Source organism: Acomys minous (genome assembly GCF_964271855.1).
Source record: "Acomys minous genome assembly, chromosome: 4".
Taxonomy (NCBI): domain Eukaryota; kingdom Metazoa; phylum Chordata; class Mammalia; order Rodentia; family Muridae; genus Acomys; species Acomys minous.
In genome coordinates, this window is record NC_140486.1 from 128785278 (window position 1) to 128799816 (window position 14539).

Here is a 14539-nt window from a genome sequence, read left to right on the forward strand (position 1 = left end):
GGCTTCCATCACACTGCCCAGTCCACGAGGCTGGACTCCTGGCCAGCCACTGGCCTTTAGTCCAGCTTGGAATCCCAAAGATGAGTTCAATATGAGCAAAGGAAGCAGCAGCAGCGGCAGCAACAAGGTAGGTGACGTTGTCAGCCAGCATAAAGGCATGCATGCTAAAGGGAAACCTCTCTCTCTGCCATCTTTTCTCTGAACTGCTGCTGCAGGAAGTTGCTGTCCATGTTTAAGGTGAGTTTTCCCGCTTGAAATACTGAATGATCAATAAATCCCTCATAGACATGGCTGGCGTCTTGCCTTTTATTTGATTTCGGGCACAGTTAAGCTGACAGTTAAGATTAATCGTCACACAAACAGTGAGACTTCGTATCCTTGGGGACACATTGCAGAACTTTCTATGGATACCTAAGCTGTGTGTAGCAGGGAGCCTGTAGACCCCGTACTTTTATTTTAAATACAGACATGCATTTAAATGAGGTAAGAGTTTAACAATACTACTATAATGAACCATGCAAATGTGGTAGTGTGTGTGTGTGTGTGTGTGTGTGTTGTACCAGGACTGTGGGTTGGATAACTGGCAGAAGAATGATGTGACTTACATGCAAGTAGCATGTACAGTGTAGATGCAGAGAACAAACAGGTGAGCCACACCCCTGAACAGGATCATATTACTGAGAATGGAACACAATTTAAAACCTGTGGTTCATTTGTGGAATATTAATATATTCAGATCAACGTAGACTACAAGCAACCTAAATCACAAAAACTCTAGTATAGGTAAGGCGGGCTGCTCTTTGAGTGTGTGTGATTATATATGTTTGCATATGATTATATATGATTGCCCTATGACTTAACATGGTCACCAGTGAACAATTTAATAAAATGCATGATGCTCACTCTAGAATCCCCAGCAAGGTATGACTGTCAGAGACCGACATACAAGTGTCCTCCTGACAGAGAAGCAGGGTACAGCCAGGAGGGCATTTTCATGTCTAGTGTCTCCTCAGAGGTTCCCTGGATGCCTTGACAAGTCGAGTGAGGCCAGGGTAGGTGCCGCCCTTTTTCAAAGGAGAGGAAGGAAGTCAGACTTTCCCCTCTAGGACCAATTACGCCCATTTTCCGTGGTAAAGCCGTGGTGTCCGTGTCTCCTGATGTCCAGCTAGCACAAAAACCTTCTAAGAAGTCCCTGGAAGAAATGAGGCCTAAGCTCCAGGCTGAGAAGGAATGTTGCTCCCATGTGAAGGCGTGTCCAGCCCAACTGCATGGGTGGGTGGGTCGGAGCTGCATGGACAGGTGTGCCCTTTGCACCACTCTCCTGACAGTCCCTAGGAGATGGGACACCAGCGCCTTCTCTGCTGCTGCTTCTGGATAGCAAGTTACTGTTTTCTAAACAAAGCGGACTTCCTAAAACCTTTTCAGACTTTACCTTCCTCAGATTTCCCAAGGCCACCTTCACCTTTGATAATTTGCCAAAGTGAATCACAGACCTCACAAAATATGTGGTACTCAAGATGGTGGTCTATTAGAGCAAAACTAGGCAAGTTAAAGTCAGCAAAGACAAGAGGAGCGTCTGGCACTCAAGGAGGATGCTGGCACCAGGCCTCCAATTTCCTCTCTGATGTTGCAAAGACACATGATGTGTGTCACTAAATGGGAAAAGACTTGGTACACGGAGATCTGGAGGACTGTCGTGGGGCAGTCATGTCATGGGATAGAAGTGGCTTCTCCCACATGGCTGACTTTGGTTTTTTTCCTCCCCAACCTCTCCCAAGCCCCCTTAACCACAAATGTCACTTTGGGCATGGATTATATGATATGGCTCAAAAGCCAAAGACCAAAGACACTTCCTGGGCAGGACATCCCAATATCGTAGAGGTCAATTTAAGAGGTGGTCAGAGTCTACGTCTTTCTTAGACTATCTGGACCCTCCAGCTTTTATTGCACATGCTCTGTGTGTTGCTGACACGCCACGTGCAGCCTCTGAACCAATGACTGTGACTCTGAGGCTGACCTCATGCAATGTGAAGATGCCTTCTCCTCAAGCATGGAAGAGGGCGGAGGCGCAGCAAGCTCTGTCAAGGCAGAGGGTTAGCAGGAAGCTCGCAAACTAATTTGCAAACTTGTAAATTTGTAAACTTGATTTCTTCTTTTAACATGTCAGATGCCTAAGTGAACAAAAAACAAGATGTAGGCAACATAATGCACATTTCTGTGAGATAGGATGCGTTTCTTGATATTAAAGTCTAAGGAAGGAGGTTTTTAAATCATCTCTTTGCCTCTACTGTTACTGTAATTTGAAAGTGTAGATGCTTAGCCTTCTCATGTATGTTGGCTCAGGGAGGTTAAGAGCAGAATTGGTTCTTGTATTCCTCAAGGACTGTGGCAGCAGTGTTGTTCATGGATTCTCGTCAAACACAACTGGGTCTCCCACACATTTAAGGTTAGGCAAAACCAGCCGGAAACCTTTAACTAGTGTTTTCTAGGCTGCAGTTGACATCAGCTCTGTGTCTTTGACCAAACATTTGGAGAGCCACCTTAGAAGGAAGGGTCATTTGCATCTTCATGTGCACAGTCATTTGTAGAGGCTTCTCTCTCTCTCTCTCTCTCTCTCTCTCTCTGTGTGTGTGTGTGTGTGTGTGTGTGTGTGTGTGTGAAGGAAATCACTTTGGAGGCAATGTGAATTCTGTAACAGTTACTCCACTGCCACTGTATTTTGTTTTTTCTTTTTTTCTTTTTTCTTTTAAATCAAAGATTTTGCTATAAGCTAATCTAAATCTAAGCTAAAACTAATCACTGAGTCAGTCCAATGAGGAGATTTTACTGGAAAAACAGATTATTGGAAAGTTGTTTGGTTTTTTTTTTTGTTTTTTTGTTTTTTTTGTTTGTTTGTTTTTTTTTTTTTTGTTTTTTTTTTTTTGTTTGTTTGTTTTTTTTGGTTTTTTGAGAGAGACTAGGAATCTCCTCATCACCCCATGGGGCAGCTGGACACGGCCCCACAGCTTTCTGCTTTCCATGGAAGACATCCTGCTGGCTCCAGTTCTTTTCCTGTCTGCCTTAAGACGGAAATACCTGAACTGTGTGTCCCAGCTGGCTGCCTCTGGCCCTCCTCCAACTCCATGACAAGGACACTCTCAAAAGAGGCCCGAACTTAAATTTTCCCCAGCTGTCCTGCTGAGTCTAACAATAGGATCCCAGTTAGGGCTCAGATCTACTGGCCAGGATCAAGTGCCCCCTGCCCTTCCCTGCCCTTCCCTGCCCTTCCCCCACCTTCCCCTCCCTTCCCCCACCTTCCCCTCCCTTCCCCCACCTTCCCCCACCTTGCCATTGTCAGCTCCTGCTAGCCTCACTGGGTGAGCAGCCACTCAGCTGGCCTTCTATGCGAGAGCTGACCTCAGCATTGGTCAGCCCAGAGAAAGCAACAGAATCACGGCCTGCAGAGCCTTTCAGAGTGAAAAGTCTGGCTCTCACCAGGCCCAGCTATTTCACAATCTCTCCTGCTGAGGTCCAGATTATTCTTCTATGCAAATCTCATGGGGGACTCGGGTGAGAAGTCAACATCCAAGATCTTTGGAAACCAAGGTCCTTTTAAAAACCTTGCCAGGCCATAATATAGCGAAGGAAGGGATCAGAAGCAATGGTCTAGCTCAGGACACAGAGTCCCTTGTCTCTCTCCACGTGAATTGTAAAGTGGACTCACATTAGGAGAGTGAGATTCATAGTTTTCTTTCCATCGAGACAAAGCAAAACAAGCGAAGTCGTGTTGGCTGTACGTACACAACACTGTTCAGTGACATCACACCACTGCCACCTCTCATCCGTCCCTAGTGCTCCTACAGTTTCTGCCACAGCAACACATTCTTTAGGCAAGCCTCGGCTTCTCTGACCATGGACCTGAGAGCACTTGGGGTTGGCGGCCATTTCCTGATCCTCGCATCTGCACAGCCTCAGGGCACGCAGGTGCAAAGCAGGCACTGAGCAGTTTAACACGCTTGGCTCTGTCCTAGGCTCTTCGCACCGTACCGTCCTGTTGTGTGGATGCACAGTGTAGCGAGCATGGTGTTTAGGAGTCTAGAGATTTCCAAAAGTGGCATGGCCGTTACACTGACACCTGAGGCACTCGAGTCATGGAAGAGCAAAGAATATGGTGGCCGTGTGCTCTTCCCTCAGCAGCTCTGTCCCCTCGCTGCCAGAGCCGACACCAGTGCCGCGTTCGCTGCGTATACTCCTTTCCCTAACACCAAAACACACTTTGATCCAACTCCAGTTCGCCTTTTATTTTCTGCCCTGGACTGAGATAAGGAGCCCTAGGAAATATGTCCTCTCCTTGTAAATGGATTCCTACGACACTACTAAAAAAATCTGCATCGCAAGCTTCATGCTAATGGCTTTCGCTTATGCTTGCCCTAACGACGCCCAAGCTCTGCCGGCTTCATTACCAGCCCTCTCGGCTTCCCCTTTTTATTACCGTGCTGTCTTTTATTTATTTATTTATTTTTTAATTAGCAAGGCTTTAGATTCAACATGCAACATGATGGGTAACTTAAAAGAAACACTTGTAGAGAGTTCTTTCCTGTGCAAGGTCAAGATGGCCTCCCACACCATTGTCTTAATAGCTTGTTTTGTGGTCCTCTGCAGCTAATTTTGTTTTCTTGAAGTGGGTGGAAGAGCCGTGTTTTGGTGTTCCCGGAGTCATCTTGGTTAAGAAATCCCGGGTACTGATGTGCACGGCAACCAAGCTGGAGCTTGTGTTTCCTGAAGGGTGTGCTACGGAAGACTGAAGAGAATTTCTGAGGCAGCAGGTTAGCCCTGGGGCACTTATACAGCCGACATCAAGGGCATCACTCCGTATCTGGTATACCCTTCTTATTCCAATCTAGCAGCTTATGTCTTTGACTTCCTGTGTGTTTCTTTTTGAGATGATTTCTTGAACTCGTCCTCTATTTTTAAGCCATTAGCCAGAATCTCAGTGGTTCCATCCAGCCTAGGGGAGACCACTCCTGGACCTGCATATGTCATCAGACTATTGACATCAGAGTACGTTCCCAGTGACACACCCACAGTGCTTTTTCCATCCTTTTTCCTGTGCTTGGTTATTAAAACACGGTCTCTTAGCACTTTCAGGCATTTCCAAGATGCAAATATCTATTGCTTGCTGAAAAAAAAAATGATTTCTTTTTATGCATCCATCCCCATAGATAATGGCACCTGTATCACATTTTCTGCTTTCCAATACAGGACAGCTTCATTCTGAAACCCAGGTGTGTGGTCCTGATGTCATTCTGTCTTTGGTTACTAAAGAACTGGTTTATTAACCAAAGCCCAAGAAAGGATGCCTCTATCACCCATGAATTAAGTCAACAAGCTGAGTGATGACTGTGTTTTTCTTTCTAATATGCATTTAGATTATGCATTTAGAGCCATTATTCCACAAACAGATGTGCCTTTTCAATCTTCCCTCTTTCTTAGGAGTTTAGGGTTTTCACTTAATTGTGTGTTCATAAGTTGCAACGGCTTCAAAAGGTGTTTCTGAGCACACGCTGGTGTGCCTGCACACTGGGAGCCCAGAGACGCGGACACAGACTCAGGAACGGCGCTGTCGACTCCCCACATCCAGCACCAATTAGTTCCTATTCTCTGACAGCCTGCACCCCACTGCCAGTGCAGCCATCCTCAGCGCTTTGATTCCAGGAGTTTCTGGAACACCTGGAATTTACTTGACTGTGGCATGGTAGAAAGCATGATGGAGAGGCGAGAGGAGTTCCAAAGATGACAGTCAGCATGGGGTTAGACTACAGAGGCAGGGCTGCAGCCGCTCCACACTAGTGTTTTGAATAACTAAGCCCATTATTAGCCAGTATTTAGCTCAGCACTTCTCTTTATCAATAAAAAGAAGTATTTACAAAGAAATCAGTATCCAAAGCACATTGGGCAGCTGCTTTGCTTTTGTGGTTTCCCGGTGAATGTTAACAGAGAAAAATCTCACTGTTGCACTCACTTCTGAGAGGCCCCAGCAGAAGCTGGCAACCAAATTATTATTTATATACATTTTCTTTTAAAAAGTACAATGAGCTCAGAGGTCACCTTCAAAATGTGGCACTTCATTTCCCAGGAGTGGAGTACGGTGAGATCAAATGACCAACAAGGCGACAGAGAAAATAGAATAATCGCTCAGCGGGATGAGGACCGTGCCACTGGCCTCACCAGTCTCTCTGCTCAGAGCAAGGTCATGAAAACCCGGTGTGAGCCAAAGCTCTCCACAGCAGAGCCCGTTCACGGGCAGGATCCGGGCACACGCCACGGCCTGCCTGACAGCTGTGTGCACTTCAACCCAAAGCTTCCATAAACGACCTGCCCAGTTCTGCAGAGCAGAGCTCGCTCTGCCATTTCCCACTGCGTCCAGGAGGTCAAGTGAGAATTCCACTGATGTTTTTAAATAGTCTTGGCTCCAGTAAAGCAAGGCCGGTGGAGGTTTTGGAGTGCACCCATGCGGGCTGGCAGAGAGGTGCAGGTCTCCCCGGTCCTGGGGGCTGCAAGAGGCTTCCTCAGCTGCCTCCAAGCAACACAGGTAGAATCTCTTGGCAGTAGCTCAAGAGAGGTGTGTGTATGCAAACATGTTAATGGCAAGCAGTATCTAACTGTCATCCTTAGGAACTGGCTGTCTTCTGTGGGGGAGGGGAGACTGTCATTGGAGTTTGCTGTGGGGAAATCACTTGCCCCTATAAGCAAGCTGTGTGGACCCACCCTGTGCATCTCTTGGGAAAAAGACTGAAGGCAGCTGCTCACAGGGAGAGCCTTCGCTGGAACTTGGGAGCACCCCACTACCCCAGCACTTCACGGCCCTTTTCATTCAAGAAGAGGGGAGAAGGCAGAGGTGCTGGGGTTAGCTGTCTGCAGGGCCAGGAAAACTTGATTGATACCCCACCTGCGCTCCATGCTTGCTTCACGTTGCCACCAAGGCTTTGGGGCTCAGGGCAAGGGACACCAGGTCTTGGTGTTCTTGCTTCATAGGGGTCTCAGCTCAGCACAGATAGCGAAGGCCCGTGAGGGTCCCCGACTTTCTCCCAACCCTGATCTCCTTGGTGGAAAGCACAGGCTGCTGCGTCTCTCAGAGCCCTGGCCCCAGGTCCTGGCTGCAACAGGGGCTATAGAAGCTTCATTCAATGGAACTAAGAGTGTTAGTGTGAAATTAACTATAAAAGTCTTGCCAGCAATCTCAGATCCTAGATCTTGCTGTTTGTTGTTTACTGTTTTCTGTACACTGCGTGCCCAGAAATCAGAGCGGCCTTCAGTGGGTGAACCTGTCAGTATGTCTTTCTCCACTGCCATTTTTTTATCCTAATTATTTTTTAAAGACTTATTTTATGAGCCGGGCGATGGTGGCGCATGCCTTTAATTCCAGGACTCAGGAGGCAGAGGCAGGTGGATCGCTGTGGGTTCAAGGCCAGCTTGGTCTACAAAGTGAGTCCAGGACAGTCAAAGCTACACAGAGAAACCCTGTCTCGAAAACTCGAAAAAAAAAATGTATTTTATGAGTACGAGTGTCTTGCCTGCATGTATGTATATATGAGCATATGTGCCAGAAGATGACATCAGATCCCCTGGAACTGGAGTTTCAGTTTTGAGCTACCATCTGGGTGCTGGGAACAGATCCTGGGGTCTCTACAGCAAATCTCTTTAGCCCCTCCACTTTAACACTTTATATTGACATCCTAAGAGCTCGGGCTCACTGTCAAGGCTTACCCTTGCACCTATTTGGCTAACTGTCTTAAAATCAAAACAAAGGCCACCCTAGAACCTCAAGAGAGATGCCTGCTTACGTGCCCTTGTGTGAAACTCAAGCAGCAGGGTCATCGTTTCCAAATCTTTAAAGGGTAACTGCTTAGTGTGTGTGGCTTGCCCTGCTTTGCCCTTGCCACCTTCATTCCCACCTTACGCCTTAACTCATCTCTGAGAAAGAAAGGGGAAAGTAAAGTGGGGTTCTTGGACCACGGGCAGGATTTGGGCGACTGTTGGTGGGAGGGAGCTGAGAAAGAATGCCAAGCTCCACATCGAAACCATGCTGTTTATTGCCTGAAAGCTCTTGTGTCATTCCCGTCATCACCAGCACACACACCACGTACAGCCCGACAGGCAGCTTGAGCTGAAAGTTCCTGTGATCATTTCCCCAAAACACCCGAAGGGACAGCTTTGCCTGTTTTGGTCCCGGGCATCACAGAGCCGGCTCCACGTTAGCCTTTCTTCATGAAGGAAGCTTGCTTGTGGGGTGTGGGGGGGGAGGGGGAGGGTGGGGGAGGAGGCGAGTGTTAGCATAGGAGCGTGTCTTGCTGTTGCCACCTCACTGCAGTTAACCAGTTGGAATGGAAACCACCCAAAAGTAGATGGTCTCCATCCTTCACACCACACGGGGCACACAGTATATGGCAGTATACGTCCGATCTTGGAATTATGTTGAGTTTGGCATAGCATTCACTTTACCAAGAGCTACTTCTCACGTGTTAAGGGTCATCCATTCCAAACGCCTGCTTCAAGTCACACGTGGAGTGAGATGAGCAAGTATCCTCCTTGGTCAGGGGGCTGGGGAATACTAAAGACAGACAATGATAAGAGTAAATATCTCACCTAGTCAGATGTTCCAGGACAAGTTAGCAAACAGGAGCCTGGCGCCGACAGACACTAACACGACCAGAAAGCTTAACACTAGAGAGGCAGCCCCAGCTAAGGAAGCCCAGGACTTGTGTCCCTGCGTCTGAGGTCCGTACCTCCTCTGTCCACATCAGCTGTGCTTTTTCTCCTTCAGGTAGCTGTAGAGCATCTCCAAACCCCCCTCCACCAGCTCTGGCAGGGGCTTGGATAAAGGGTTATGGGAAATGTGCAGCCCTTTGTCCATGGGGTTCCATGCAATCCTCCCGAGTCTGCACAGCAAGTAGAGCTCGTCCGGGAGGGTCTGGATGTCATTGTCATTCAGGTTTAGCAGCTCCAGGCTGGTGACCAGACAGAGTGACCTGGGGAAGGAGTGGATGCTGTTGTTCTCCGCGATGAAGATCTGCAGGCCAGCCAGGCACTGGATGCTCTCGGCGATGTTTTCCAGGCGGTTGGAGCCCACGTGCAAGAAATCCAGCTCCTTCAGGGAGAACACGCAGATGGGGATATGAGAAAAATAGTTGTTGCTGAGGTTCAGCTTCCGCAGCCTGGAGAGGTCTGCAAAGCTGGCTGGGAGTTGGGACAGGCAGTTGTGCGACACGCTCAGCACTTCCAGGTTCCTGCACAGGCTGAGCTCAGCGGGCACCTCCGCCAGGCAGTTCATGTTGAGGAACAGGACCTTGAGGCTCTGGAGGAGGCTGACTTCTCTGGGGAGGCTCTTGAGGCGATTGCCACACAGGTTCAGGACCACGATCCGGGTCAGCCTGCCCACCTCAGGAGGGAGAACTCGCAGCTGGTTGTGGGACAGATTGAGTTTCTGGACTTCCAACAAGCCCCACAGGAAGTCTGGGATGTCTGTCATTCCTTTAGTGACTAAGCTGAAGCTGACATGCCTCAAGCCGCGCTTCAGCAGGGACCGTGGGTCCTTCCCCAAGAGCAGGGTGTCGTCCCATGAAGAGAACTTCTGCCTCTTTCCCACCAGCAGCCTCTTGGGGTCCTTGTCACTGGAGCTGGCCCTGGACTGTTTGGCCCCCATGTGTCTTCCTTTCTTCCTTCAAGGTTAGGAGTCTGTCCTGCCTGAGCTCCCAAATGTCAGACTGTGGTGGGCAGGGACAGTATGGCGGTGCACGCCGAGTGACATGAGGAGAGCTTGTCTTGCCAGGCCTTACCGATGATCAAGACGGAACCCTGTGTGGCTGTGGGAGGGCTGGGTCTGTTCCTGGGGGTGTGCTGAGGCGGTTGCTCTCTGAGTGGACAGGCTGTAATGATACACTTGCCTCTGAGGCTTCCAGACAGAGCTGCTCGGCTCCCTCTGTGAGCCACAAGGCAGCTGTCACTGTCACTCTGCTTGAGTTTTAGTGACGTGGTATGTGCGCACAGGTTACAGGGCAGTTTCATACCACTTTAATCTCTCAGCTCTCCGCTGGTATCACAGTTGAGCAGGGTGATTAACGAGGGCAGCCAGAAAAAGAAACAAAGTAGAAAAATACAGCTGACCACACCAACAGTGATCCCCCTGGCTCAGGGAACTGATCCCAACGAGAGTGACAGTTGTGGCTTGCCTGGGCGCTATCAGTGGAGTTAGGTTTCCGGAGCCAAGGAGCATCAGATGTTGTCACTGTGCCCACTGCAAGTGTCAATGAACTGTGCTGGCAGGAAAAAAAATAGCAAAAGCAGCCTGGACACCCGGCCCCGGCCTTCAGCTCAGGCAGGGGCACTTTTGTGCTTGCCAGTGAGCACTTAGTGGGGAGGCCTGGCTTCTCTCACTGCTATTGCAAGTACAAGAGATTTTGACAGATGCACAATCTGTCTCTCTCTGTCTCTCCGTCTCTGTGTCTCTGTCTGTCTCTGTGTCTCTCTGTCTCTGTCTCTGTCTCTGTCTCTGTGTCTCTCTGTCTCTGTGTCTCTGTGTCTCTGTCTCTGTCTCTCTGTCTCTCTGTCTCTGTTTCTGTCTCTCTGTCTCTGTCTGTCTCTGTGTCTGTCTCTGTCTCTGTCTGTCTCTGTCTCTCTGTCTCTGTGTCTCTGTGTCTCTGTGTCTCTGTGTCTCTCTGTGTCTCTGTGTCTCTGTGTCTCTGTGTCTCTGTGTCTCTGTGTCTCTGTGTCTCTGTCTCTGTCTCTATCTCTGTGTCTCTGTCTGTCTCTGTGTCACTGTGTCTGTGTCTCTGTCTGTTTCTCTGAAAACGATTCTACCCTAAGTGTACCAAGTTCATTGCTGGTGTTATAAGTTGAAGCTTGTCTCCCAAAGTCCATATGTTTGAAGCAGAGACAAAAGGTCCCGAGTGCTCCAGGCCAGCTCTGTGGTCAAATCAGTGAGCTCAGGTTCAGTGAGAGGCCGTGTCTCAAACACATGGTATGGAGCAATCCAGGAAGACATCTAATAAGAAGTTAAGCACACACACAGTTTAACAATAAAAGTAAGCTCACAGACACCACTGTTTCCTGTCACTGCTTGCTGAAGTCATGGTCAACCCCACAGTGTACTTTGACATTGCAGCCAATAGCCAGCTGCTTGCAGACAAAATCCCAAAGTCAGCAGGAGCTTTGGTGCTCTGAGCACTGCAGAGAAAATATTCGGATAAAAAGGTTCCTCCTTTCACAGAATTATTCCAGGACTCATGTGTCAGGGCGGTGACTTCACATGCCACAATGGCACCGGCGGCAGGTCCACATACGGGGAGAAATTTGAGGATGAGAACTTCATCCTGAAGCACACAGGTCCTGCCATCTTGTCCGTGGCAAACACTGGACCAAACACAATGGTTCCTAGTTTTCTATCTGTGCTGCCAAGACCGAGTGGCTGGGTGGCTGCATGTGGTCTCCGGGAAGGTGAAAGACGGCACGAACATCGCAGAAGCCATGGAGCGCTGTGGGTCCACGGTTGGCAGGACCATTCTCACCTGGGCAACTCTAACTCTTCTGACTTGCAGGCATCTTACCCACCAGACCATGCTTTTTGTAGCTCAGGAGAGCGACCTCGCCCCATCTGCTCGCAGTACCTTTGTTCTCTGCTCTCACCGAAGCTCTTCGGGTTCCACGGTTTCCTTCTTCCCCTCCACGTCTAGCTGGGTTGCAGAGTTAAGTTTATGATTATGAATAAAAATTAAATTAAAAAATAAAAGTAAAAGTAGATAACTGAAAAAAAATAAAGAAAAGGGCATAGAGCGCGTGCAGTGCGGGGCCTGTGTTCAAGGGCCTTGATTGGCAGCTGTCGGTTGTCACTTGAGTTTTAATGACACACTTTAAAGAATGGAATGAGGTCACTCTATACTTCAAGACATCTAGGAAAAGGGCTGAAATTATATAAAAACTTTATCTGCATGGTACAAGAGCTGAAAGAAAACAGAATAAAAAGATTGTTTGGGCGTTCAGCTTGTGAATGAAGTTTTAGCTCTTTGGTGTTATTGTGAGTAATCACAATGTTTAAAAGTTTGTGAGAGTAGCATAATGAATCCCCATCTGCCTGTCATCTCTGTTCATAAGTAATAATTATTTTTAATCATACAGAAAAAAGCTGCGTCTGTGTTGCAGCCCATTATAATAACTTTTGTGAACGAGGCAATGCAATCGACCTGGGGTGAGCTGGTAAGTTACATGGGACAGAAAATGTGAAGATAAACTGGAAACATCGAGTTGCTACATAGTTGTCAAGAGCAAACTGAGGGGAGTTCCCACCATTTTGGTCCTTTATTCACTCAAAAACCACCTAAGAGGGGGCTGGAGAGATGATTCAGTGGTTAAGAGCACTGCCTGCTCTTCCAAAGGACCCGGGTTCAATTCCCAGCACCCACATGGCAGCTCACAACTGTCTGTAACTCCAAGATCTGACACCCTCACACCAACACTCATAAATTAAAAAATTAAATAGATTAAAAATATATTTTTTAAAATATCTAAGAAGCAGTTGCAAGGCTAGAGGGATGGCTCAGTGGTTAAAAGCACCGGCTGCTGCTCTTACTGGGGACTGGAGTTCAGTTCCCAGCACCACATGGCAGCTCACTACTCTCTGTAGCTCCAGTCCCAGGCCACCCGAGGCTCTCTCTCTTCTGGCCTTCTCAGGCACCAGGTGTGCATACACACATGCCATTGCATTACACGAAGTCAAAACAGTCAGTCATGCATACCAAATAAAAATAAACTAACCCGTTAACACCAGAAAAGAAGCACTGGCTGTGTGGCCAGGCCAGGTTTCTTGGGAATGCAGCAATGAAAGGGCCACCCGGGGAGCGCCGACAAGCACACAAGTCCACTGCAGTGGCTAACCTTGGCTGTCAGTTTCACTACATCTGGAATTAACTAAAACCCGAGCATCTGGGTACACCCAGGAGGGATTTTTTCCTTGACTGAATTATTTAAAAGTGGAAGGACCCACCATAAACCCAGAGCTTTTGATGAGGGACGATCCACCTTGACTCTGGTCCATGCCTTGTGGTGAGAGCCTGTGCCGTACAAAGGGCAGGAAGAAGGAATCGCTCACGCCTTGCTTGCTTGCCCTCTCTCTCTCCCTGGCAAGCCCAGACCTGCACTAGCTTTAGGACCTCCTTGTTTGGGGTCCTGGCCTTTGCTGACGACCACCTGAGGCATCTGCCTTGCAGACAGAACAATTGCTAGAGTCTTGGCCTTTGCACCAGCAGACAGCCATTGCTGGGATAGTCGGATTGTAATCCATAAGCCGCTCTAATAAATCCCAGTTTTATATCCTACCAATTCTGCTTCTCTAGAGCCCTGGCTGATACAACACCCATCGTGAATTAATTAGCTCATCTTTGTTCCATGGGTAAACGTTTGAGTTGTGATAACTGCAAACAGAAGACAGCAGGTACCTGGGTGGGGACAGTGGAGGTGGGAACTGGGCACTAAGTGTGGGCAGGAGGACCACGTGGAAGCCTTAAAATGGTCTTGGACAAGTAAAAAAATATATATATATATTTATATATTTAATTTACTGAAATATTTTTTCCTTAAGTGGGATAAATCTGACATTTTGATAAGATCCATAAATTTATTCCCTTAACATTAATTTTATACTTTAAAAAATTGTGCTGGGCAGAGCATGGCAGTGCATGCCTACCTTTAATCCAGCACTTGGGAGGCAGAGGCAGGTGGACCGCTGTGAGTTCAAGGCTAGCCTGGTTTACAAGGTGAGTCCAGGACAGCCATGGCTACACAGAGAAACCTTGTCTCAAAAAGAATGTGTATATAATCAGGCACCGGGATGTGTATCTGTAATTCCAGTGATCAGCAGTTGGAGTCAGGGAGATGAGAAGTTTGAGGCAGCCTCAGCTAAAATAACCACCTCAAGGCCAGCCTGAGCTACATAAGACCCTGTCACAAATAAATAAATGATTTTAAAAGATATGTTAAAATATTTAGGACGATATTACGGCTATAATTTACTATCAAATGGTTAAGGACACACACACACACACACACACACACACACACACACACACACACACACACAAATTAAGTGCCATTTTTCTTCTTCCTTGTCCCTGTGGCTCTTGACAAAGCCCAGGCTGATCTCCACTCAACTCCAGCTTCCCTGTTTCTGTGATCTGCGAGCTGGCATCACAGATGTGCCGCCACACCTGGCATCACAGATGTGCCGCCACACCTGGCATCACAGATGTGCCGCCACACCTGGCATCACAGATGTGCCGCCACACCTGGCATCACAGATGTGCCGCCACACCTGGCATCACAGATGTGCCGCCACACCTGGCATCACAGATGTGCCGCCACACCTGGCATCACAGATGTGCCGCCACACCTGGCATCACAGATGTGCCGCCACACCTGGCATCACAGATGTGCCGCCACACCTGGCATCACAGATGTGCCGCCACACCTGGCATCACAGATGTGCCGCCACACTTGGCATCACAGATGTGCC

The 14539-nt window shown here is 48.3% G+C and overlaps 1 protein-coding gene across 1 annotated transcript; it reads right to left on the reverse strand.

Annotated features, from left to right (window-relative positions):
- Window positions 1-7916: 7916 nt before the first annotated feature.
- LRRC30 (leucine rich repeat containing 30) lies at window positions 7917-9891 on the reverse strand. The gene is made up of 2 exons (XM_084778394.1): window positions 8766-9891; window positions 7917-8590 (listed from the first exon to the last, which is right to left on the reverse strand). The coding sequence occupies exon 1, from the start codon at window positions 9680-9682 to the stop codon at window positions 8780-8782; it is 903 nt and encodes a 300-aa protein (XP_084634520.1). The 5' UTR covers window positions 9683-9891; the 3' UTR covers window positions 7917-8590; window positions 8766-8779.
- Between the last annotated feature and the right edge of the window lie 4648 nt (window positions 9892-14539).